The sequence below is a fragment of the Schistocerca gregaria genome, chromosome 9 (assembly GCF_023897955.1).
Source record: "Schistocerca gregaria isolate iqSchGreg1 chromosome 9, iqSchGreg1.2, whole genome shotgun sequence".
Taxonomy (NCBI): domain Eukaryota; kingdom Metazoa; phylum Arthropoda; class Insecta; order Orthoptera; family Acrididae; genus Schistocerca; species Schistocerca gregaria.
In genome coordinates, this window is record NC_064928.1 from 174,289,759 (window position 1) to 174,317,550 (window position 27,792).

General features: G+C 43.1%; 1 protein-coding gene across 1 annotated transcript in view; it reads left to right on the forward strand.

Annotated features, from left to right (window-relative positions):
• LOC126291478 (protein PRRC2A-like) overlaps nucleotides 1-26,984 on the forward strand; it is a 209,031-nt gene extending 182,047 nt beyond the window's left edge. Inside the window, exon 21 of the mRNA XM_049984988.1 lies at nucleotides 26,555-26,984. Within this exon, the coding sequence (XP_049840945.1) occupies nucleotides 26,555-26,620 (66 nt within the window). The 3' untranslated portion in view covers nucleotides 26,621-26,984. The remainder of the gene's footprint in view (nucleotides 1-26,554) is intronic.
• Nucleotides 26,985-27,792: the final 808 nt, after the last annotated feature.

Consider the following 27,792-nt stretch of genomic DNA (forward strand, 5'->3'; position numbering starts at 1 on the left):
TAATAAAAAACAAGTTATGAATGCATTAGATTTACTGATGCAGACCCTGTTCACTCCCCCTAACTGGCATGTATTTTTGTAACTAAAATCCTAAGGAGATTACAGGATTTATTTTCTCTCTAAAATACAGTCAGTGACTCTGGGCATGTTCCTAGGTAGACTTAAATATGCTTTAGAAACACGTATCTACAAAACTGGAGATAAGCAAACCACTTCTAATTACAGACCTATACCACTCCTTCTAGTCTTTCCAAAAGTGGCCATTGTCAGAATACTGACTCATTAAACTATGTACAGCTTGTTAAGTTTTCCCAAGGTTTTAGAGAAACTAATCTAGTCCAAGATTGTTAAGCACTTCAAAGAGCATAATATCATGAGTAAACGTCAATTTAGTTTTCAGAAGGCGTTGTCAACAGCGGGTGCAATAGTACAGTCAGTGGTGACCGAGAAAACACATAAATGAAGATTATGATTAGGTAAGCTTTCGGTGCCAGTGGTTCCTTCTTCAGGCAGATAGGTTGAAGGGGAAGGAAGAAAGGTGAAGGAAAAGGACTGGAAAGCTCTAGGAATAGGGGTAGATTTTGGGAAAGTCACTCAAAACTGCAGGTCAGGGGAGACTTATGAGAGGCGGTGAGAAGGAGGCTCATTGCCTCTGGTAAGTCCCCCCTCACCCGCAGTTCTGGGTGAATTTCCTAAAATATACCCCTTTTCATAGACCTCTCCAGTCCTTTTCCTTCACCCTTCTTCCTTCCCCTTCATCCTCTCTGCCTGAAGAAGGAGCCACTGCCTAATCGTAACCTGCTTTTATGTGTGTGTTCTGCCACCACTTGGTGAGTTGATTTTTTTATCTATCCAATCAAATTATTTTGTCAAAATGTGATTGTTTTCAAGTAAATACTAAGCTGCTAATGGCAGATAAACATGTGGCAGCTGCTTTTTGTCAATGTAGCAACTTGATTAGTATTTTACTTGATTAAATTTAGGTGGCATAAATGTGGATGGCATGAAGCAGTATAGCAATAGTTTGTTGTTAGCACAGTACACGGATTAATTTTCTATGATGTTGATCTTAGATTAACGTATGTTTTGACTCATTCCACATCTCTGAAGATTCTCCTTCTCAGTGGGATCTACAGAACTTGATAGATGAATAAATGAAAGATAAAACATGTGTAACAGTTAGCAACCAGAAATGACATGTACCCTGCCCTCCGTCACCACGTCTGGTGGTTGCTGCCATCTTCTGTAATGTGCCAGCCTCCTTCCTCTACCCCCCCCCCCCCTCCTCCTTTGTACCGCCCCCCCTCCTGCATCCCCCCTGTCTCCACCATCCCCGGTACAGCAGATAGTCAGCTACAGAGGTATAACACTGTCAGCTGTCCTGACGGTCCCACAAGTGATGTGTCACTCATCAGGCTGCCAAGTGCACACTGCCCCTCAGGGACAGAAAGCCACCATAAATTGTGACTTAGTAACCTGTTTTATTAGTCTCGGCCTCATAATTCTCATGGGTTATCTGCTTTGATCTCCTTGCTGTAGTTATTGATGGTGGAAAGCATTATTAAATAATGTACACAATACTGTGCATTTTAATTTTTGTTTCTCTTCTCATTTGTTATCACACAATTTAATAAGATGACAGGCTATCGTGCAGGTCAGGAAGCTATACAAACTTGTAGACCATTTGATAAGTTCACAAGTGGCAGTAATTAGCAGAGTAACTGCACATGTTGTAAACACACTACTGAATTCACAGACTGATACATATTAATGATATCTGAAGTAAATGAGGATTGTATGTAAATGTATATATAGCAAACTGATGTTGATTTGCTACCCAGATGCTAACAAGACACAGTATTTTGTGAAAGAGATGTAGAAAGTTAACATAATTAACTACTCAATGTCAACACAACAACTGCCAAGTATGGACTCAAGATGCAGTTTGTGGAGGGGTTTCTAAGACACACACATAGATGTTTTGTGAATCTGGTAATTACATTATAGTTCATAATGATGTGACTGCCGTATTTAGGACTGGCGTCAACCTACTGAGTGCATTATCATATTCAGGAAAATTAGGGTGGCAGAAGTGTAGAGTCAAACTGAATAATTAAAGAAGCTGAAGGGTTTAAATGAGGAAGTTATTTTAGGGTGTGGCAAAAGTACAATGAGATATTTTATTATTTAACTAGCTTTTGGAAAAACATGTAGTGGAAATGTTGAGTCACAGACAATCACCACTAAATAAGTAAACTTTTGGCTAAAAAGCCACCTTCTGAAATACACAAAACCCACACACACACAACTGCCATCTCTGGCTTCAGCAGTTACAGACAGTGGTCATGTGTGTGAGAGTTGCATTTGCATGAATATGTGTGTGTGTGCGAGTGTGTGTGTGTGTGTGTGTGTGTGTGTGTCTTTGTTCTGCCTCTGGATCACAGGGTCTGAGGTTCGATTCCCAGCTGGGTTGGCGAGTTTCTCTGCCGGGAGACTGGGTGTTTGTGCTGTTCTCATCAGTTCATCATCATTCGTGAAAGTGGCTAGACTGGACTGTGCAAAGATTGGCACTTTGTATGGGTGCTGATGACCGCGCAGTTGATATTGTCATTATTGCATCCTGCATTTTCCATTGTTTGATTAAGCTTTTGAAAAAGTTAGACCAATTACTGTAAAGAGAAAAATAAGGTGTGTCTACCTAGCTGTGTCTGTCCCCTCAGATTTACTGATTACTTGATGGTTTTTTTGCACCCAAATGGCATTGGAACAGTTTCAGCTATGGTTCAGGTACTGATTTATTTTGAATAAAGATATTTTATATAAACGTTCCATGTGAAATAGCAGTTAGTAAATTATTATGTACATAATACAGTTCATGGGAGCTTAACATACACATTATGTACATAAGCAGAATTATTTGAAATACAAGAAAAAATAGTTATTTATGGGAGTACAATGGTATCAGATGCACCAAATGCACTTTGCCGTATTTCAAAATGTAGGTCATTTTCATTCCACTGTCCAGTAAAATATTGCTGCTGCGTCTAGAGGTACAGAAGCTTTAAGTTCAGTCTGAAATGGTAGGGTGCTTAGATAAATTTAGGTTTCAGTGACATGGATAGGATGTCTACCACAGTTTGTCTCTATCTGTTCTGTCAGTTGTATTGTGGACATCTTATTATCTAGTTTACATCCATTTAATTCAGTGTAAAGTGACTGACAGGAGAACACAGAAGGGGGAGATGCTGTCAGTTGGCCTTTAAAAGTGAGTGCAGTATGTTTCCATTACCGACAGCTGTGCATTTCCATACTGACAAGGAATGCCTTTGGCTTTGAATCCTCAGAACTGCGTAAAAGCATGCTTTCATTAATATTTGATCATAAAAAAAATACAGTGGCCTGTGTCATTTCCATACAAAACTTCACACTTTATGTCTACTTGCACCAACAGGTGAAAGCTTACTGTAGCTGCACAGAAAACAAGTGCTCGAGTTGCTTGAATGGTGTAGCTGCTGTCCGAATGTTGCTCTTGGGATGTTTGTATGCAGGTTACTGTGTGAACTGTGTGCAGTGATATCATGAAGAGAGTTAATCTTAGAAACATTATCGAAATATTAGGTACAAAGTCATGACATGCTGAATATGGAAATTAAATCGGAGCCGAGAATAGAGAGTTTGCAGATATATTATGTAACATAATAATTTTGAAATATAATGGGAATGGCACAGAAATATGTGATGTTATTGTGGATAGAAATATTTAATTTGAAGGACAGGATGAACTTGAATCTACATCTACATCTACATCTACATCCATACTCCGCAAGCCACCTGACGGTGTGTGGCGGAGAGTACCCTGAGTACCTCTATCGGTTCTCCCTTCTATTCCAGTCTCGTATTGTACATGGAAAGAAGGATTGTCGGTATGCTTCTGTGTGGGCTCTAATCTCTCTGATTTTATCCTCATGGTCTCTTTGCGAGATATACATAGGAGGGAGCAATATACTGCTTGACTCTTCGGTGAAGGTATGTTCTCAAAACTTTAACAAAAGCCCGTACCGAGTTACTGAGCGTCTCTCCTGCAGAGTCTTCCACTGGAGTTTATCTATCATCTCCGTAACGCTTTCGCGATTACTAAATGATCCTGTAACGAAGCGCGCTGCTCTCCGTTGGATCTTCTCTATCTCTTCTATAAACCCTATCTGGTGCGGATCCCACACTGCTGAGCAGTATTCAAGCAGTGGGCGAACAAGCATACTGTAACCTACTTCCTTTGTTATTGGATTGCATTTCCTTAGGATTCTTCCAATGAATCTCAGTCTGGCATCTGTTTTACCAACGATCAACTTTATATGATCATTCCATTTTAAATCACTCCTAATGCGTACTCCCAGATAATTTATGGAATTAACCACTTCCAGTTGCTGACCTGCTATTTTGTAGCTAAATGATAAGGGACCTATCTTTCTATGTATTCGCATCACATTACACTTGTCTACATTGAGATTCAATTGCCATTCCGTGCACCATGCGTCAATTCGCTGCAGATCCTCCTGCATTTCAGTACAATTTTCCATTGTAGCAACCTCTCGATACACCACAGCATCATCTGCAAAAAGCCTCAGTGAACTTCCGATGTCATCCACCAGGTCATTTATGTATATTGTGAATAGCAACGGTCCTACGACACTCCCCTGCGGCACACCTGAAATCACTCTTACTTCGGAAGACCTCTCTCCATTGAGAATGACATGCTACGTTCTGTTATCTAGGAACTCCTCAATCCAATCACACAATTGATCTGATAGTCTGTATGCTCTTACTTTGTTCATTAAACGACTGTGGGGAACTGTGTCAAATGCCTTGCGGAAGTCAAGAAACACGGCATCCACCTGTGAACCCGTGTCTAAGGCCTTCTGAGTCTCGTGGACGAATAGCGCGAGCTGGGTTTCACACGACCGTCTTTTTCGAAACCCATGCTGATTCCTACAGAGTAGATTTCTAGTCTCCAGAAAAGACATTATACTCTAACATAATATGTGTTCCAAAATTCTACAACTGATCGACGTTAGAGATATAGGTCTATAGTTCTGCACATCTGTTCGACGTCCCTTCTTGAAAACGGGGATGACCTGTGCCCTTTTCCAATTCTTTGGAACGCTTTGCTCTTCTAGAGACCTACGGTACACCGCTGCAAGAAGGGGGACAAGTTCCTTCGCGTACTCTGTGTAAAATCGAACTGGTATCCCATCAGGACCAGCGGCCTTTCCTCTATTGAGCGATTTTAATTGTTTCTCTATCCCTCTGTCATCTGTTTCAATATCTACCATTTTGTCAACTGTGTGACAATGTAGAGAAGGAAGCACAGTGCAGTCTTCCTCTGTGAAATAGCTTTGGAAGAAGACATTTAGTATTTTGGCCTTTAGTCTGTCATCCTCTGTTTCAGTACCATTTTGGTCACAGAGTGTCTGGACATTTTGTTTTGATCCACCTACCGCTTTGACATAGGACCAAAATTTCTTAGGATTTTCTGCCAAGTCAGTACATAGAACTTTACTTTCGAATTCATGGAAAGCCTCTCGCATAGCCCTCCTCACACTACATTTCGCTTCGCGTAGTTTTTGTTTGTCTGCAAGGCTTTGGCGATGTTTATGTTTGCTGTGAAGTTCCCTTTGCTTCCGCAGCAGTTTTCTAACTCGGTTGTTGTACCACGGTGGCTCTTTTCCATCTCTTACGATCTTGCTTGGCACATACTTATCTAATGCATATTGTACGATGATTTTGAACTTTGCCCACTGATCCTCAACACTATCTGTACTTGAGACAAAACTTTTGTGTTGAACCGTCAGGTACTCTGTAATCTGCTTTTTGTCACTTTTGCTAAACAGAAAAATCTTCCTACCTTTTTTAATATTTCTATTTACGGCTGAAATCATCGATGCAGTAACCACTTTATGATCGCTCATTCCCTGTTCTGCATTAACTGATTCAAATAGTTCAGGTCTGTTTGTCACCAGAAGGTCTAATATGTTATCGCCACGAGTCGGTTCTCTGTTTAAACTGCTCAAGGTAGTTTTCAGATAAAGCACTTAAAAATATTTCACTGGATTCTTTGTCCCTGCCACCCGTTATGAACGTTTGAGTCTCCCAGTCTGTATCCGGCAAATTAAAATCTCCACCCAGATTTATAACATGGTGGGGAAATCTACTCGAAATATTTTCCAAATTATTCTTCAGGTGCTGAGCCACAACAGCTGCTGAGTCCGGGGGCCTATAGAGACATCCAATTACCATGTCTGAGCCTGCTTTAACCATGACCTTCACCCAAATCATTACACAATTTGAATGTCCTTCAATTTCCTTCGATACTATTGCACTTCTCATCGCTATAAACACGCCTCCCCCTTCACTGTCCAGCCTGTCTCTGCGGTATACATTCCAATCTGCGTTTAGGATTTCATTACTGTTTACATGTGGTTTCAGCCAACTTTCTGTTCCTAGTACTATATGGGCGTTGTGACCGTTTATTAATGAGAGCAGCTCTGGGACCTTTCTATAGACGCTCCTGCAGTTTACTATTAGCACATTAATATAGTTATTCCCTGTTGCGTTTTGCCTACTCCTGCCTTGCCGCGTCTCAGGAGGCGTCTTGTCGGGCCTAGAGAGAGAATTCTCTAACCTAAAAAACCCCCATGTGCACTCCACACATACTCCGCTACCCTTGTAGCCGCTTCCGGCATGTAGTGCACGCCTGACCTATTCAGGGGGACCCTACATTTCTCCACCTGATAGCAGAGGTCGAGAAATTTGCACCCCAGCTCTCCGCAGAATCGTCTGAGCCTCTGGTTTAAGCCTTCCACTCAGCTCCAAACCAGAGGACCGCGATCAGTTCTGGGAACGATACTACAAATAGTTAGCTCTGATTTCACCCCGCGAGCGAGGCTTTCCACCTTCACCAATTCCGCCAACCACCTGTACGAACTGAGGATGACCTCTGAACCCAGACGGCAGGAGTCATTGGTGCCGACATGAGCAACAATTTGCAGTTGGGTGCACTCAGTGCTCTCTATCACCGCCGGTAGGGCCTCCTCCACATCTTGGATGAGACCCCCCAGCAAGCAGAGTGAACACTGGCCTTCTTCCCTGACCTTTCCGCTATTTCCCTGAGGGGCTTCATCACCCACCTAACGTTGGAGCTCCCAATAACTAATAAACCCCTCCCCCCGTGTACCTGCTTGGGCCTCCACAGTAACCCTCCGCCTCATGTGCCGCGAACGCCGCTGAACCCGCCACTCCCCTTGGGTAGAGGGTGGCCCAACATCACCTGGTACCCGCGAAGATGTCTCGACAGCAGGGACAGTGGGTGAAGCATGTAACACCTGGGGTGTACCTTGTGACGCACCAGACTCCCCACTGCTGCTACATTCCGAGGCAGCAGCCTGAAGATGGCTGACCGTGGCCGTCAACACGCTCAGCTGTTCACGAAGAGTGGCCAGCTCCTCCTGCGTCCGTACACAGCAGTCACACATCCTATCCATCCTAAGGAATCAATTTACTGAAGAGACTTAATCAACTTTTAACTAGACTGCTAATTCACTAAAGGCGGCTGATTATTGACTAAACTGTGATTGCTAACCACTTCTTGTAGAAAACAATGAAAATAGCACTACCTGTCTCTGGACTGTATTGAAAACAATCACTAGTACTACTGGCACTAGCACTATGGCTGACTAAAGGGACTCCCTCTGACTGTATTCAAAACAAACACGAAATCTATGGAACACTATTACTAGCACTCGACAATTAAAGCTTCCTAAAAGCAAAAACACACTGAAGAAGAATCTGAAAGTGGCTGTCCAAGCAATATGCTATGATCATCTCCAGAGCAACAAGAACAGTCCAGTGAAAGCAAGTATGAACTATCTCCAAACAGTTAAGGCCCAATATACTAGGAGATATTGATAACATCTCCAGAGCAACAGGAACAGTGTAGCCAAAGTGAGCATGAACTATTTGCACCCAAACACTCAAAGCTCAGTGTACTAGGAGATATTGATGGTAGCATACTAGAGAAGATTTATGAAGACTATATCTATCATGGCTTCAGTTCCTATAGGAAACTAATGAGGTGCTATAAGCACAGTAAAAGTAAATCAAGTTGCAAATTAATTCTAAAGTATGTGTCAAACAAAAGGTGAGCAGGAGCTCATTTCAAGGGAAACATGCTGTCACAACTACAAACTATAAAACAGCATGCAAAATCACAATTTGATAATCCAAGATCATGTGGATCTACAGTTCACTATTGGCATCTGCAAATGTGGGCACTGGAAGTGTCAGGAATGGTTGTCTTGGACAATTTCAAAAGCCGTGATTTCTTTTACCAGAAGTCTTAAGGCTGAATACTATATTTCATCCAGGCATACTACTACATTTGTCATGTATAATGACAGAGAAGATGATAATAAATGATACTTGTATACATCAGAATGCACAACAGTTTGTGGAAGAAATGAACATTTTTATGACAGAACAGAGTGTGGAGAAAGGAAGTGTTTGGAACAGTGCTCAGAGTCAATTCCAATGTGAAACATCTTCATCAACAACACTGTCTCACAGTGTGTTACAGTCTGTACCTGTCCCCTCAGATACACACCTGATGTGGCTTTATCAGTGGTAGGCAGACCAGCAAACAAGTTTAACATCTGTTTTCAGGAGCTGCAAGACATCTTCAGCTCCATTATATCATAGAAACTTGAAATAGCCTGCCTATGAAACACTTATTTAGAGGCAAGCAAAAGTGGAGATATGTTTCTAACTTCAGTTCTTGGTGAACATGTAACAAATGAAAAAAAACCTGCTGTTGTGTGATTCCTGGTTAGCTCATATAGATTGTACCCTTCTGGGTGCAAGATTTCCAAAAAAATATTTTATGCTGAAGAAATTGCCACCAAAAACAACAGAATATCGCCACTCTCTTGATGTTTACTTCTTATGGTAACATAAGCTCTATATGAAAAGGACTGCTGATTTTGTAAGGTTACAATTTGCCTAATCACATGTGAAGATACATAATCATTATTTCATCATAAGACTTCAGTCTGTGATTTACAATCAATTTTCTGCACCAAAGTATATGCCTGTGTTGCTGCATACGTATTAAAATGCAGGTTACAGGATTGACATACCCTCATCATCATTTGAAACTGTAATTAGTATGGTTTTTGATATTGGACTGCTTAAATGCAAAAATAAATCTGAATGTAAAAACATGGCTTTAGTGAGGAGTGCACATTGCCCTTGTCAATTTTGTTTTAACCGCTTCATCAAAATGCTTCATCTGCACTATGAGGACTAATAAAGCCCTCTCAGAGTGTAGGATGTTGGTGTTCTGCTGCTGTTTTAATTACTTTATGCAGAGGGTTTTTGGTACTGTTGATTGAAAATGTAATGATACACTGATATCATTGAATTACATGTAACTTCCCTCCTATGTGAGAGAATGCAATGTCTTGCATGGAAATGACACAGACCACTGTTTCTTTCTTTTAATGGCTGAGTTTTATTCTAAGCATGGTTTTATGTGGCTCTGAGTGTTTGGGGTCAAAAGTGACCCTTGTGAGAATATTCATATGTCCTTCATTAACATGCAGTATTGAGTTCACTTTTCAGAATCATAGTAGTCTTATTAATTTTCTAAGCAATTTTAGAGTCAGCTTCTCATAAACTGTAGGAGAAAATTACCAAACAGACAGAAAGAGCACACTGCAACAGTAATGTTGCTGACTGCAGTTGTCATCCATAGCTGACCTGTATTTGACTGGTGATGTGGCAGAGCAGTGTGATGACTATATGTGAGACGGAAGGCTTAGCTGAACTCTTGCTCTAGTTGGTTGTTGCAATGGTGGCTGTCCTGTAAACAACCAGCTGTCAGTCACTTCATTATTCTGTTGTTATAGTCATTTATGTGTTGGAAAAAATGAAATATTTTACAATCCTTTCTAAGGAATCATCCTATAGTCTGGTGACATCATCCTTAATTTCTGCAGTCATCCTCAATTGTACGATGAAGGTTTTGGTACAGATGTAACCCGTGTGGCCTACTGTTGTTGTATGATCTTCTTTTCCTAGATATTTTCCTATACAACCTAAGTCACAAGTGATAACACTAAGCAATGTGCTCAGAAATAATAGTTACCTGGTAAATGTGTCTCAAAGAATTCTGAACTAGTTCTGAAATTCCCCTTCCATGACTACTACCCAGTAAAAGACCTGTTTGTTCTTTTTAAAACTCTACTTTTGTGTAAGCACAATACACAGGTAATGGAACTAGCATGTGGTAAGGAGGTGGCACTACCTTCCCCTCACTGATTTTCACCCCTGGGTAGTCCTTCTGTGGCACAAGGTGTGGAAGGGGGGTGGGCTATGGGCTATGGGCACATCACAAAAACGTAAAATTGTAAATTTTCTTTGCTTTAATATTGTGGTGCAAGCCCTCACACAATCATAAAATATAGACATGATTTGTATGGGTGTATTCTGCTTTGTTTCTTGTAAATTAAGTCATCATTCCCCTCTCAAAATCATGCTTTTCCTCGCATCAAATTTGTAGTTTCACGTCAGTTGGCAAAAAGACTTTTAAAAGAATACTTACTTACTCCTTGAAGCTACAGCTCATATAGGGCCTCAGCCTCTCTGACAATTGCACCTTAGTCTTGACAATCCTCTGCTCATTTCCTCTACTTTCTCACTCCCATCTTTCTCAAGTCATTCTCCACATCATCTTGCCATTGTTTTCATAGTCACCCTTTCCACCTTCTGCCACCTGGACTTCCCCTGTAGACTTTCCTGACAGATCTTTCCTCCAAAATATGCTCTACATGAACCAATAAGCTTAATCTGTTGCTCTTTATTTCTGAAACAAGGTCAGCATAACTGTATAGTTCCTCCTTTTTCTTGTTTTCCCATTTTTTCCATTTCACTGCCTCACTTACTGCTCCAAAAATATTTTTTAATATTTTCCTCTCCCATCTTCTCAGGCACTCCTCTTCAGCTACAGTCATTGTCCACATTTCTAAGCCATACTTTACCACTGGCCATACAACTGTTCGATAGACAGTCACTTTCAATTTGCTGCTCAGGCTACATGACTGAATTGAGACCAAGTAAGCTGTATTTCCTGTGACAATACTTGCTTTTATTTTTCACTTATGCCATGGAGTACCAGAACTTCTCATATCTCTTATAGTTTTCTCTACTGGACCCAATGTATTTTACTTTAACAGAAGTTGTATCCAAAGAGATGCAGTGTTTTGGTGCCATTTATTTGAATCCCCAACTCTTCTACCTCCTTTTTTAGTGTGACAAATTCTTCTTCCAGCTCATTCAATCCTCTAAACACCAAAACACATCTTCAGCATGTGTTAGTTTTTAGTTCACATTGATAAACAGAGGTCATCTTGGTTCTTCATTTCATCACTCTCTCCAACACTATATAGCAAAATAGTGTGGATAGCACATCCTCCTGCTGTAGCCCTTGGTTAACTTCAAATTCTTTAGTGAGATTTTCTTCTACTTTCACTTGGCTTTTCATGCTGGTGAGGGTCATTTGCATCACACTGATTATGTTATATGAAAATTCCATATCTATCAGGGTCGGATACATCTTTTTTGTTTTAAAGCTACCATAATGCATTTGTAAATTTCGAAGACTGGTGTACGTCCACATTATGTTCATAGCACTTTTCCATTATTTGCCTTATAGTGAAGCTATTTGCCCTGTTAAAACTCACAGTGGTAGTCTCCAAGTACCTCATCTGCGAATGGAGTGGGTCTCTCAGTAATGACTTTGACTAAGACTTTGTACACAACACCAAGCAAAGTGATGCCACACTGATTTTCACAGTTTGCTTTGACCTTCTTACAAACTCAACAAATAATGGACATATACCTCTGGTCTGGCATCACTTCTTTTTTTTTCATATTTCAATGAACAGCTAGTGAACAAGACATGTCAGATGTTCATCCCCCACCCTTGATCATCTCTGCTGAAATGTTGTCTTTCCCTGGACCCTTATTATTCTTCAGGCCTTTGAGTGCCAAACTAATTTCCTCTACTGTTGGGACAGGTACAGTATTTTGTCCTGGCTAACATTGTGCCATCCATGGCTAATCACTCTCTATTTCAGTTTCTTCCAATATTACTATCTCAGTAATAACGTACAGGAGTTCATTGAAGTATTGATTCCACAAGTCCATAATCTGAGTTCCTTCTCCTCATACAAAGTTTCCTTCTTCACCTCTGCCAAATACAGTAATCTTTTGTAGAGTTTCCTTACTTTGTGGTTGTTATGTTCTTCTTCTAGGTCTGTAATCTATTTCTTCTCTGATTTGTAGAATTTCCTTGCTTCCTGGTTGTTATAGTCTTCTTCTAGCTCCCTAATCTGTTTCTTCTCTGATTCCCATTTCTTTCTTCTACAGATTCTGTCTACCTGTTTCCTTTTTTTTCATGATGTCTCCTGTATTAGAGCATGTTGCCCCATTCACCATTTCCTTTCTTGCCTGATTCGTTACTGTTACTGATTCTTTACAATATTCATCAAACCATCTTGCCCTTTCCACCCTCTCTCCTGTATCAAAAACTACTTCTGGTGTTTCTCGTAGAACATCTTTCATTGCAGTCAACTTTCCAATGTCCAGTTTTGTTTAGCCTCAATCTTCCGCAATGCTGCTTCATACTTTTTGGATATTCCCTTCTCTTTTAATTTTGAAATGTTGTACCTCTTTGGAGATTTTCTATTCACTTTGGATCTAAAGGCCACAATGTGTTGTCTGCATTTTGCTCTATCCATATAATGCCTCCGACATTCCTGGACATACTGTCAATGCCAATGATGATGTGACTTGCACAGTTGGCCAGAAGTATGACTATCTTTTGAGAGGTAAATCTGGTTAGCTATATGCTTCAGAACTTCAAGGAACAATTTGGTTGTTATATATTCAGATTTGCTGGCAGCTCCAATACTTCAAGTTAGTGCACCATCCAGAAATTTGTCCTTCATACAACCTCACAAAAAAATGAATGCTAGTGGTGTGACCATCCCCTCTCTCTTGTGATGCCACCAATCCTACTTGCTTCTTGCCACATTGTGCAATAACTTTAGGAAGCTGCATTATGGTAGGAATGCCACACTTATTCAAGCTCATTATCCTGTCCAGAGTGAACTTAAATCTGTCTAATACAGTCAAAAGATTAATATTTACTTGATTAACAGCTGCATCCCTCGCTAAGATCATATTCTTAGGTCTAAAAAGTTACAGCTTCTGTTGCCTCTATAAAAATCCATACTTTCAGTACTTTCCTGACATATGCCTTACATCCTAGCTCCTCAAGAAGCTTCTTTTCTGTAACATATATGAATGCTAGTTCATGTTATTAGTTGTATGAGAGTCCATAATGAAAGTTTAAGGCTTTCATGAAGTATTGAGCTAGTAATTCCTCTTGAGGGTCTGTAAAAACCTCACAAACTTTGCATTTGGATTTTGCCCAGTAATAGCTGTTGTGCCGGATGACCCTTGCTGTGGCTGGGTGGCGCCCATGGAAAGAGCCCCTGGTTGGAGTGGGTGGTATCAGGGTGGATGCTTGGCACATGAAGCAGCAAAAATCTGGCTGTTCTCAAATGGCTGTCTCTTCAAAAGTCAAAGGATCATTGAATGCTGCTTTGTATGACCCAGAAACCTTCCCTTCCCTGGCTGCATCAAGGAAGGAGAGCCAGGCTCGCAATATTGGGATGAAACCCTTCCCCATTACCTGATCTGCACTAGGATGGATGGGGACACATTCACCACCATAAAGCCATTGTTTTTCATAGAAAATATCAAGGACAAATTTAGTGAAGTGGAGTCTGTTGGTAGGGTGTGAGTGTCAAGTGTGCTGACTGCCACTCTCCTCATTCGCTGAACTACCTGGCTTGCAAGAAAGAAAAGGAAATCCTAGAATAAAAGTCCTTAGATCACCTGTCTTATGCTGAGGTCTGCCAAAAGTATGAGGGATTCCATGCAGTGTCACTATCTTCAACTTTTTGCCTCTGTTACTTCATTTACTCCTCCTCCCTCTTCCTTATCCCAGGCCTGTCCCCCTCTCTCCTCCCCCTCCCCCTCCCCCTCCCTCTCCCCAGCAGTTCCCTATCCAGGAGCCGCTACCCCTCCCTGGCTGAAGAAGTGCCACCTTCTTCAGCACTTCCTAATGATTGGGACCCCTCTCCCCAGTGTCTCTCAGGCTGGAAGCCTCCTACCACCACTCAGCCATGAGACACATCATCTGTGCACCACAAGGTCACCCACTATCTTTTGGTTCCAGATCTTGCATATGCCTGTACTCCCTCTGTGCTTTGCCCTCCTCTACTTCTGAAAGAGGAGAAGAAGAAACATAAATCCCAAGACAAGGCAACCCCCGGTGCCTCCAGACGTGCCATCTCCCCCCTCACAACCTGAGTCTGACATTTTTTATGGGTGTCATCCTGTCCTTGTAGGTGACAACTCCTGACCAAGTGACATAACCTCCTCTTGACTTTCTTGGCTTCTTTATGTCTAACTTGGACCCTCACCAAATGATGATCCAGTGGAACTGCAATGGTTACTCTCATCACCTACCAGAAATGCAACATCTTGTCTCCTCCTATTCTGCATTTTGTATTGTTCTTCAGTAAACACATTTCCGTGATGACCACTCTCCAACATTTGCGGTTATCGGGCATTCTGTCAGAACCATGCTGGCCCTGTGGAAGATTGTACCAACTTGGAAGCAATAGTGGGCTGAGTGCAAATGACTCCAGCAATCACCATTTGCAATATCTGCCTCTCTTCAGGTAGGCCACTTCCTTATGCTGAACTGTCTACCCTCATCCAGCATCTCCCATCCCCACACCCCTGCGGGTCCGGGTGTTAGAGTAGGCTCAAGGTATTCCTGCCTGTTGTAAGAGGTAACTAAAAGGAGTGTCACACCTTTCGGCCTTTATGTGATTGTCCCCTGCAGGGTTTGACCTCCATTTTTCAAAATTTTCCTGAAGAGCAAGCCAATTTGGGAAGGGCGCCTTACATGGTGCATCATGTCCATTGTGCATTGAGATCCTTAGTCAACTTTTTCGTTGTGGAACTGCAGTCCCGATCATCCTCCATCTCCTGAGTGAGGACACCTGCCTGGGTTCATTTTCCTCCACCCACTGCACTGTGTCATTTTCTGCACTGACGAGGACCACAGAATTCCTTGCACCTCATATCCAGCATGGTAGCCAGACAATTGTAGTGGGGCTGCCATATACCCTGTTGGTTGTAGCTGCCTGACTACACAGGGATCGCTCTGCTGATGCCTGCACTGTTAACTCCCCAAGTATGCCAAGGAGTAGATGCCTGTCACCCTGGGGCATCGGGACTCCTGGCAATGGTCATCTTGCCAGGTGGCCTTTGTTGTGGCTTGGTTGTGCCTGTGGGGAGGGCACCTGGTCGGATTGGGTGGCATCAGGGTATATGATGCGTGATGAAGTGTACCACATCATCACTTGCTGGTGATCAAATACCAGCAGTCTCTAAGCGTTCCAAGTCTCAGTACAATACAAGTAAGTGTTATTCTAAATCATTCTCCTCCCTGACCACACCATGAGAAGAATGCCGGGCTAAAGATGGCTGCGAACCTTATTCGCCCCAGTACCTCATATGAACGAAAGGTGATGGGGACTCCTTTGTCTGGATGACGCCACAGTTTTTTTGTAGAGCATTTAGAGGACAAGTTTTGTGAGGTGGAGGGCTTGTCTAAATGTGGTCAGGGTCAGTCTTGATAAAAATGGCACCCTCTACCCCGTCATGGGCATTACTCACTTGCAACAAGCTGGGGGATGTTTCAGTTATGACCACACTCCATAAGAGCTTAAATATGGTCCAGGGTACTATATTCCACAGGGACATCCTTTTACAGTCTGACTACAAGCTGCGCACCAACTTAGAGTGATGAGGAGTTCATTTCATCCAGCGCATCCATCGGGGTCCAAGGGATAATCAGGTTGCCAACAGTGCTTTTATCTTAGCCTTCAAGGGTGACACATTACCAGAGAAGGTCAAGGTGATGGTTTATCACTGTGATGTCAAGCCATATATCCCTCCCCCAATGTAATGCTTTAAGTGCTGGAAGTTTGGCCATATGTCTTTCCGCTGTACTTCCAGAATCACATGTTGAGATTGTGGACATCCATCCCATCCCAATACTCCATGAACCCCGCCTCCCATCTGTGCCAACTGCAAAGAGCATAATTCCCATTGCTCACCAGGATTTTACAGAGAGAAAGGAAAACTATAGAATCCAAGACCCTGGACAGACTGGCCTAAACTGAGGCCAAGAGGAAATTTGAGTGCATACATCCTGTGGCTATGACCTCCTCTAATGCTGCCACTACAAGAATAGTTGTACCCCATCAGTTTTGCGAGTTCCAGTTGGCTCTCAGAGCTGGAAGACTGCACCTGGCCCTTGATAGCGGGGGCACTTCCCTCCCTGTTGCTCCAGCACCACCTACCTCAGGAGCACTGTCCCCCCAGTGAAGCCCTCCCAACCACAGAAACCCAAGGATCAGTGAGAGAAATCTAGAAAGAAGACCCCCAAGACCTAGGGACTTACAGTGGTACCCACACCACCGCTGCCTACAAGCTCTTCATCTCAGGATGAGGTGAAGCTTCTGGTGTCTGATGAGGATCTAGATGTCGCCAGACCCTCAGATACAATGGATATAGACTGCTCAGAAAATAAGTCAGAGGCAGCAGGTGACCCTGTAGCGCAGACTACCTCACTGAGTGTTTCATGCCTCCCTAGTCTCATGATAACGTCATCCTCCAGTGGAATGGCGGTGGTTTTTTCCACCACCTGGCTGAGCTACAGCAACTGTTAAGCTTTACACCTGCTTTCTGCATTGCCCTCCAGGAAACCTGGTTCCCAGCAATACGAACCCCTTCCCTCCATGGCTATAAGGGGTATTACAGGAACCATAGTGACTATAATAGAGTGTCAGGTGGAATTTGCATCTATGCCCTTAACTCTGTAGGTAGGGAACCTGTGCCCCTTCAAACCGCTCTTGAAGGTGAGGCTGTCAGGATAAGGACGACACAGGAAATAACTGCCAGCAATGTATATCTTCCTCCAGATGGTGCAGTGCCCCTGAACGTATTGGCTGCACTGACTGATCAACTCACTAAACCTTTCCTACTTTTGTGAGATTTTAGCATGTACCCTTGTAGGATGGCGCCGTGTTTACTGGCCGAGGTAGGGAGGTCGAAAATTCACTGTCACAACTCAACCTCTGCCTCTTAAATGCAGGTGCCCCCACACGTTTCAGTATGGCACAGGCATATATTCGGCCATTGAACTCTCGGTTTGCAGTCCTGGCCGTCTCCCATCTACTCACTGAAGAGCACATGATGACCTATGTGGTAGTGACCACTTCCCCATCTTCCTGTCACTCCTCTGGTGTCATGCCCACAGATGTCTACACAGATGGGCTTTAAACAAGGCAGAGTGGGAGCCTTCACTTCTGTTGTCACTGTTGAATCTTCCCCACGTGTTGCCTTGGATGTTGTGATTGAGCAAGTCACTACAACGATAATTTCTGAGGCGGAAAACGCGATTCCTCATTCTCTAGGGTGCCCCTGGCGATAGACTTGGTGGTCGCCGGAAGTCTCTGAGGCAATTAAAGGGCGTCGGCGAGCTCTACAGTGACATAAGTGGCACCGTTCCCTAGAGCACCTCACAGCATTTAATCGGCTCCGTGCTTGCGTTTGCCTGCTTATAAAACGACGGAAACAGGAATGTTGGGAGAGGTACGTGTCGACCATTGGGTGCCATTTGTCACCTTCCCTAGTCTGGACAAAGATCAGACGTCTTTTTGCGTAACAGACCCCAACAGGTGTCCCTGTCGTTAACATCAATGGCGTGCTCTCTATCAAAGCAAACGTGATTGCCGAGCATTTTGCTGAGCACTATGCTCGAGCCTCTGCGTCGGAGGACTACCCCCCAGCCTTTTGCACGCTAAAACGGTGAATGGAAAGGAAAGTCCTCTCGTTCACTACACGCCACAGTGAACCCTACAACGTCCCATTTACAGAGTGGGAGCTACTCAGCGCTCTTGCACACTGCCCTGACACAGCTCCTGGCGCTGATCGGATCCACAGTCAGATGATTAAACATCCCTCATCTGACTACAAGCGATATCTCCTCATCATCTTCAACCAGATCTGGTGCGATGGCGTCTTTCCATCGGAATGGCGGGAGAGCACCGTCATTCTGGTGCTAAAACCCGGTGAAAATCCGCTTGATGTGGATAGTTATTGGCCCATCAGCCTCAACAACTTTCTCTGTAAGCTGCTGGAACGTACAGTGTGTCGGCAGTTGGGTTGGGTCCTGAAGTCACATGACCTACAAGCTCCATGTCAGGGCAGCTTCCGCCAGCGTTGCTCTACCACTGATAATCATGTGTCCCTCGACTCTGCCATCTTAACAGCCTTTTCCAGACGCCAACATCCAGTTCCATTCTTTTTTGACTTACATTAAGCATACGACACGACCTGGCAACATCATATCCTTGCCACATTGTATGAATGGGGTCTCTGGGGCCCACTCCCGATTTTTATCGAAAACTTCTTGTCGCTCCATACTTTCTGTGTCCAAGTCGGTGCCTCCCATGGCCTAGCAGCAGCTGCAGAGCCGTCGGTCTCCCCTTCTCTGTATTCAGATGACTTCTGCATTTCGTATTGATCCTCCAGTACTGGTGCTGATAAGTGGCGCGTACAGGGAGCCATTCACAAGGCGTAGTCATGGGCTCTAGCCCACGGCTTCTAGTTCTCACCTGTAAAGTCATGTGTCATGCACTTCTGTCAGTGTCGTACCATTCATCCAAATCCTGAACTTTATCTTAATAATGATCCACTCACTGTAGTGGAGATGTATCGATTCTTAGCACTGGTTTTCGATGCCCGATTGACTTGGCTCCCTCACCTTTGTCAGCTTAAGTGGGAGTGCTGGCAGCACCTCAATGCTCTCCACTACCTGAGCAACACCAACTGTGGTGCAGATCGCTCTACAATGCTGCAGCTCTACAGAGCCCTTGTTCAGTCCCGCCCTGACTACGGGAGTCTGTTTTATGGTTTGGTGCTGCCCTCAGTATTACGTTTCCTCAAACCAGGCCACCTAGCAACGGGAGATTTTAGAATGAGTCCAGTGATCTGTGTCCTGGTGGAGGCCGGAGTCCTTCAATTGTGGATCTGACATGCACAACTGCTTGCCAGTTATGCCTGCACATATTTATAGTTCTCCTGAGCATCCAAATTACCGTCTCCTTTTCCTACCTGCAGCAGTTCATCTCCTGCATCGGCAGTCCAGGTCGGGGCTCATGATTGCAGTTCGTGTGCAATCCCTTCTCTCTGAACTGGAGTCCTTCCCTTTACCACCTCTGCTTGAGGTCCATTTACGTACACCTCCATAGTGTATGCCTCAGCCGAAGTTTTGTCTGAACCTTTTGCATGGCCCTAAGGACTCCATTAACCGCACCACTCTCTGCTGTCACTTCCTCTCGATTCTTGACGTGTTCTGGTGCTGTGAAGTTGTTTACACTGATGGCTCAATCGTTGATGGTAATTTTGACTTCGCCTATGTTCACAGAGGTCATATTGAACAGCATTCCTTGCCTGCTGGCTGCAGTGTATTCACTGCAGAGCTTGTGCCCATATCTCATGCACTTCAGTGCATCCGTTCCTGTTCTTGTGAGTCGTTTCTTATCTGTTATGACTCCCTGAGCAGCTTACAAGCTATTGACCAGTTCTACCCACACCATCCTTTGGTAGCAAACATCCAGGAGCCCATCTCTGCCCTGGAATGGTCCAGTTGTTCAGTGGTGTTTGTTTGGACCGCAGGACATGTCAGAATCCCAGGCAACAAAATTGCTGAAAGGCTGGCCAAACAGGCTGAATGGAAACCACTCCTGGTGATGGGCATCTCTGAAACTGACCTGTATTCTGTCTTACACTGCAAGAATTTTTGGCTTTTGGAGACGGAGTGGCATAACACTATGCACAACAAACTGCATGTCATTAAGGAGACTGTGAATGTGTGGAAGTCTTCCCTGCAGACTTCTTGCAGGGAATCAGTCATCCTTTGTCAACTCCACATTGGCCAGACGTGGCTCACACATGGTTACCTCCTCCGTCACGAGGACCCGCCTCAGTGTTGCTGTGGCTCCCAAATTGACAGTCATCCACCTCTTTCTGGACTGCCCACTTTTAGTCGATCTGCAGCGGACTTTTAACTTTCCCAGCACCCTACGTTTTGTGTTGGGTGACAATGCCTCAACAGCAGCTTTAGTTTTACATTTTATTCATGGCTGGATTTTATCATTTGATCTGAGTTGTAGCGCATGTCCTTTGTACCCCTGTGTCCTCCACCCTAGGGCTTGTTGGGTGGATGTTTTAATGTGTGGCTGGCTTCTCCCTTTTTATTCTCATGGTCAGCCAGCTGTGGTTTTCTTGTCCTGTTTTGTCCATTGTATTGTTTGTTGTCCTTCTGTTGTTCTTCTGGTTCTTCCTTTCTCCTGTTATTGTGCCATATGTCTTCTTTGTTTTCTTCTTTCGCTTGGGTGACTGTTCTACTCGCAACAAGGGACTGAATACCTTGCAGTTTGGTCGCTTTCCCCCTTTTAAACCAACCAACCAACTCCCATCCCCATTTCTCCTCCTTGGGGACTTTGATGCCCACCACCCACTGTGGGGGAGTGTCACTTCATGGTTAGGGATCTCTTAATTGACCAACTTATCATAGACCTCGATTTGTATTTCCTCAGTGATGGTTCTCCTACCCAGCTCAGTGCTGCTCGCATCTTCTCTGATATTGATCTCACAATCTCCTCCCCTGCTCTCATTACTTCCCTACATTGGTCCTCCCATGATGAGTTTTATGACAGTGACCACATTCCAGTGACTCTATAATGCCCCTTCTGCTGCCAGGAATACAGGCCCTCACAATGGGTATTCTGCGGGGTCAATTGGCATTTATATATGTCTTCTGACAAGAAGAGAAAAGAAGCTTTTGAAATGTGGTGCTACAGAAGAATGCTGAAGATTAGGTGGGTACATCACATAACTAATGAGGAAGTATTGAATAGGATTGGGGAGAAGAGAAGTTTGTGGCACAACTTGAGTAGAAGAAGGGATCGGTTGGTAGGACATGTACTGACACATCAAGGGATCACCAATTTAGTATTGGAGGGCAGTGTGGAGGGTAAAAATCGCAGAGGGAGACCAAGAGATGAATACACTAAGCAGATTCAGAAGGATGTAGGTTGCGGTAGGTACTGGGAGATGAAGAGGCTTGTACAGGATAGAGTAGCATGGAGAGCTGCATCAAACCAGTCTCAGAACTGAAGACCACAACAACAACAACATATGTCTACTGTGAACTTCATCACCTCCCTCTCAAATTCCATTGATGTAGTTGTACAAGGTATCTCTGCCACTATTCGTCATGCTGCTGGCTCTGATGTCCCCCTATCCACAGGTCCCCCTCTTCATCAACCAGTACCGTGGTGGACCAAGGATGTTGCCATTGCTCTGCAGGACTGCCAACAGGTACTACAGCAATTTAAGCAACACCCGTCACAGAGCAACCTCCTTACTTTTAAGCATCTCCATGCTAAGGCTTGTCACCTTACAAAGCAGAGTAAAAGGCAATGCTGGGAGTGCTATGTTTCTTCCTTTGGGATGTATGCCCTGTCATCGCAGGTTCGGTCCAAGCTCTATAACCTTCTGGGCCACCAGCAACAGTCAACTATCCAGGGTCTTAACCTCCAAGGTGCTCTGTGTACTGATCCATTGGTTCTTGATGAATGCCTCACAACACACTTTACGAAGGCATCAACATCCTCTTCCTATCCTACTACCTGTCTCTGGCAGAAATGCTGCACCCTATAATGCACCCTTCACTGAATGGGAACTGTTACAAGCTTTTACCTCTTCCTGAGACACGGCCCCAGGCTTGGATTCCATCCACAACCAGATGATCCAACACTTGGACATTCTCCAGAGGCAACATCTCCTCAGGGCCTTGAACAGCATTCAGCTCATGGGTGCTTTTCCTTCACAATGGTGAGACAGTATATTTATCCCTGTCCTTAAGCCCAGGAAGAACCCAACGTCTCTCGACTGATGAATTTACTTTGCAAATTGCTCGAGTGGATGGTCAGCTTCAGATTATGTTTGGTACTCAAATCTTGTGGTCTTTTCTCTCCATATCAGTGTGACTTCCAGGCAGGACACTCTCCAACTGACTATTTACTCCGATTTGAATCAGCCATCTGACAGGCCTTTACTCTCCGCCGGCACCTTGTTGCAGTCTTCTCTGAACTACGTAAGGCATATGACATGGCTTGGCACCATCACATTTTAGTTACCCTCCATGCGCAGGGCTTCCATGGTCCCCTTCCAATTTTTTCTGTGAGTTTTTATCTACCTGGCTCTTCCGGGTTTGAGTTGGTACTTGACTCAGTGCCTCTTAGATTCAGAAGAACAATATCCCAGAGTGATCTGTTCTAAGTGCCATCAATGGACTCATGACCCCTGTTGAGACTCTGGTTACCCCAGCATTGCACATTGAAGATTTTTGCATCTGGTGCAGCTCCCACTCAGTACCATCTGCTGAGCACCAGGTCCGAGGTGCCATCCAAAGGGCCTCTGTGTGGACCACCTCTCATGGCTTCCAGTTTTCTCCCTGCAAAACACAGATTACGCAATTTTGTCATTGATCTACAGATCTTTATTTAGGTGACCAACTCCTCAATTTTGTAGCACAGTCCTGTCTCTTGGGCCTTATTTTTTTTTAACAATCTGACCAGCCTGCCCCACATTTGCCACCTAAAGAGCACATTATGCAGAAGCTTAATGCTCACCATCTCCTGGCCCACACATCTTGGTGGGCAGACCATTCCATTCTTCTCCATCTTTACCATGCTCTGGTCTTGTCCAGACTAGATTATGGTAGTCAGGGTTATGGCTCAGCAGCTCATTCCACTTTGAAACTGCTTGATTGTGTCCATCATTGTGGCGTGATTCTGGCTATTGGTGCCTTTCCCACTAGTCCCATTGATGGTCTCATCACACAAGCAGGGATTCCACCTCTACACATATGACAGAGCCAACTCCTTGTTTCTTATGCAATAGCCATTTGCCAATTTCCTGACGATCCTGTGTACCCTGTGCTCTTTAGCAATGAGGGATGTCTCCCTCCTAACACCCGCCCATGGGTGGGATTGGAGGTTGGCATGTGTCTCACTTCCCCCTGTTGGGATCTCCATCTCCGCTCAATGGACTGCACCCCCTATCTTTCCTCCTATAGCCCCTGTTCGATAGTGCCTAGACCATGGACTCATCTTTTCCAGGGTCCTAAGATTTCTGTCACTCCTGTGGTTTTCTGTTGTCTTGTATATGCCATTCTTGCAGAGTTCCAGAGTGCCAGCATCTTTTACACAGATGGTTCTAAGACAATCAATAAGGTGGGATATACTTTCACAGCTCCTACTGGCTTCAAACACCATTTATTGCCAGGAACATGTCGTGTCTTCACAGCAGAGCTTCTAGCCATTCACAGGGCCCTCCTTTTTGTTTCTCAGGCCTCCCTCCACAGTGTTTTAATTTGTTCAGACTCCACAAGCAGCCTGCAGGCTATCGACTAATGCTACTCTCATCATCCTTTGATCTCTGCTATCCATGACCTCCTCTCTGCCCTTGAGCATTCTACCTGTTCATTCGTCTTTCTCTGGGTCCCAAATCATGTGGGCATCCCAGGGAATGAACTAGCTGACAGTTTGGCTAGAGAAGTAGATACTTACCCCCCATTTCCTTTCATGGTTCTAGCTGCAGATATGCGGATCTATACCAAATATCTCTTTGCCAAAAATTGGAATGTCATCTGGAGTGATACTGCTCATAGTAATAAGATCCACACAATCAAGGAGCCTACTGCAATTTGGTGTGTGGCAGACTGATGATATCCCACATACTGGTGGAATATCCCCTTTTTTGTCCCTTCATGTTAAGTGTAGTTTTCCCAATTCCTTAAAATTAAAATTAGCATATGATCCACTGATGGCTGAATTGGTCCTTGTTTCCTTTCGGAAAGTGTTTTGTATTTCCAGCTACAAGTTTGTACTCTAGTCTTGGAGCAGGGGCAGGTTAGTTGTGGCTGAGACTTCTTTTACAGTCTTCTCAGTCTGGCCACCCCCTTTTGACCAGTTTTTAGATTTTATGCCTTTACTGTGTGTGTTTAATGTTCAATATTTTATTATTTGACTCCCCTGGCTGGATCTGTCCACTTTTAGTGGACCGCCTTTCTTCTGTGACTAAGCTTGGAATTGCAGGACTGATGACCCCACCATTTGGTCCCATAACCCCTCTCAGTTAATCAATCATTTAATCAGTCAAGAGGTAGATGACATTTTGTACTCTCAGCATTGCAGTGCAGTCAGCAATCGTGACAATCTAACATATAAGAAACTATAATCCTCAATTGTGGTAATGAAACCAACCTTTACCTAGGTTTCAGTCCAAATGCATATAGGGAACAAGATCAGCCACATCACATTTCCATGGGGTACTCTTTGACAGCACCTCCATTTCCGATGAACACTCACTGTCACTATTTATCTAGGTGAAATGAGATTACAGATTCTTTAATCAGTCAAAATTTAGGCCTCTCACCATATATTATTACTCTATAACTTTCATCAGTACTATTTCCAGATTAACTTTGAACAAGGAGTTCTTTTTCGAAATACTTTGTCATCACTTTAACTCGGAAAAAATACTATACCCTATCAAGAAGGGTACCGGCAGATGAAAATTATGATGTGAGTGGTAACTTATGCTTGAATAGTTCCCTCAGTAAAGAGCACTGTCCAAAAAAGTTGGGTGTCCAGCTTTGAGTTCTAATCTGGCATGTAGTTATATGATATGAGGGGAATGTCCTCATATGAGTTGTATGACTGAAAAAGCCCCAAATGTAGCCTACAGAGATTACTACTTACCAGTTCTCTCAATTCCCAGTAGGCCATTTGGGTGATACATTCTTCCCTTGTCAGTTTGAGATCAATATGAATTTCTAAAATGTTTCATGCATTTACATTCTATAGCATTACAAAAAGTTAATACAAACTGTTGAGCTTTTGTGTGGAGTACAGGCAAGTTATAAAAAGCATCAAACTTTTTAGGAATTCATATTGATGCAAAACTGAACTGAGAAGAAAATATCAACCAAATTTTCAAAAATATATTTCAAGTTTTTCTACTTCACATGGAAACTGAGAGATGAGGTAAGAGTAATTATCCCTCTATGATGCACTGTCCAGTCACATTATTGTAACCATCTGTGAGAAGCCTGAATAACCACCTTTTGCGACACAACCTACTGTGAAACATACAGGAAGGATGCCAATTAGGTTCTGGAAGGTATTGACAGGGACATGGAGCCATGCCGATTCAGTGCTGTGGCCAGCTGCACTAGGTTTCTCAGTTGATGATCCATGATGCCAAGAGCCTGATCAAAGTATATTCACAGATTGTTGATCTAGTTTAATTCCGGGGAGTTTGGTGCTGAGGGGAATACAATAAACTCATTCTGGCATTTTTTGAACTATGTGTGTACAATGTAAACTGTATGACATGTTGCATTGTTCTGCTGGTAGATGCCATTGCAGTAAGGAGAAACAAACACCATCTAGGGACAGATACGGTCCCCAAGGATAGATGGTTTCTGGACTGATGACATCACACAGGATCTGGTTTAATCTGGTCTGGACCCTTCCAAATATTCCAAGGCACAGTCTAGCAAAAACAGGAAATTCCCACAAAGTGAATGCCTCAAAATGTTTAGTAAATTTCCTCTCTCTCCACAATCGATGCCACTTAAAAACTTATTTAACTGGCTTTCAGAAAGTTCATGTTACAGCACAAAAAGAGTTCTATGATCCTGACAGTTTCAATTTTAATAGGAAAGAGTGTGGCTGTATGCTTTCATTTGATACAAACAATGTTGATTTTAGTATTTAAGAGTGTAGCTGTACCCATAATTTGACTATACTACAGTTATTTACATATGACAAAGCCTATCTGAAGTAAAATGATCAATGGCAAATAAATAAAACTTTCAAAAGCAAAAAGTTATAATTTACTTGTCAGCTAATTTTACCATCATCATTAAATAAAACTTTCAAAAGCAAAAAGTTATAATCTACTTGTCAGCTAGTTTTACCATCATCATTATTTGGACAAGCCTTATGTTATCTTCCTTTCCAAACTCAAGTAATGCGCTTAAGTTGTAGTGAGATCACTCCAAATGTGAACTATGGTATATTCATCTCATATCGTACAATTTTCAAATTATTCAATTTTCATTTCATAAAGTAGAAGCTCATATCTGTTTCATTTGTAATTGCTGTTAGATGTTACACCTAGCAGTGACATTATGTGATAATCTCTTCAGCAGGATGAGACGCAGTCTCCTGAGGTGGGCTCTCCAAATGGGAATGAGACAAAACATCGCCAGTAGTCACCCTCGATTAGAAGATGTGAAAGTGAGTGTTGTAGAAGAAATTTAGATACCATCTGAACATTATTCTGCTGTTCTGCTCAAAGTTTGGTATATTATTAATGGCACTGCCAGTGTCCATTCTCTGCAACAGCATTTTTTTAGTGTTGTGTTTAATGATGATGTACAGTAAAGGCTCTACACATATGGAATAAACACCATTGTTTTAGTGGAGTATTTCACTTTACAGTTTATTTTCTCATTTTTTGGAATCTTTTGATGCTGTAATAGTTTTTACCTTAGTCATATTGTCTGTAAGTTTTCAGCTGTTATGCAGGTATATCTATATTTGTTTCTAAGTTCTGATTTTAGAAAACACAGTGAGAAGAGAGTGCTGTGTGATCTGTATATTATGAGCATCTCCAATGCTGGAGTCTAATAAGAATATGTCCCGTAATGTTCCTAATGAATTCCTACATTTGATGTTACTCAAACTCAGTACTTGTCCTATGCTTAATAAAAGAAACATACCCCTCTGTTATACAGCTGTTATCAAGTAAAGCAATTGCAGTGTGAGACTCTGTAGTTCACTTTCAGAGAAATGTGTACTATAACACTTCTCTGTGCACCACTACTATCATGAAGTTTGACTGCCTTATAATCTAAAACTTCTAGTAGTCATTTCCTAGAGGAACATTATGACGCTTTACTTCTGTAGAAAGAACTGCACATTACCTGCTTATGGTGGGAGGAGGAGGAGTGTGGAAGAGGGAGAGGAAGAGAGAGAGAGAGAGAGAGAGAGAGAGAGAGAGAGAGAGAGAGAGAGAGAGAGATTGAGTTTGTAAGTGTGTGTGTGTGTGTGTGTGTGTGTGTGTGTGTGTGTGTGTGTGTGTGTGTGCGTGAGAGAGTGAGAGAGAGAGAGAGAGAGAGAGCGAGAGAGCGGGGAGGGGGGGGGGGAGACAGAGAGAGAGAGAGAGAGAGAGAGAGAGAGAAATGGAGGATTCTCACTTAACATGTGTGTAAGCCTTTGGAATAAAATATGAAGGTACTTTATTGTTGACCAAATCAGTCTCTGACTGCTGTATGTTATATGTAGAATCTCTTTGTACAATGTATGTAAATTGATATTTATGTATTACACTGATAATATATGTGTGTGTATGATTACTGATACAGCATAATGTTTATTGTTG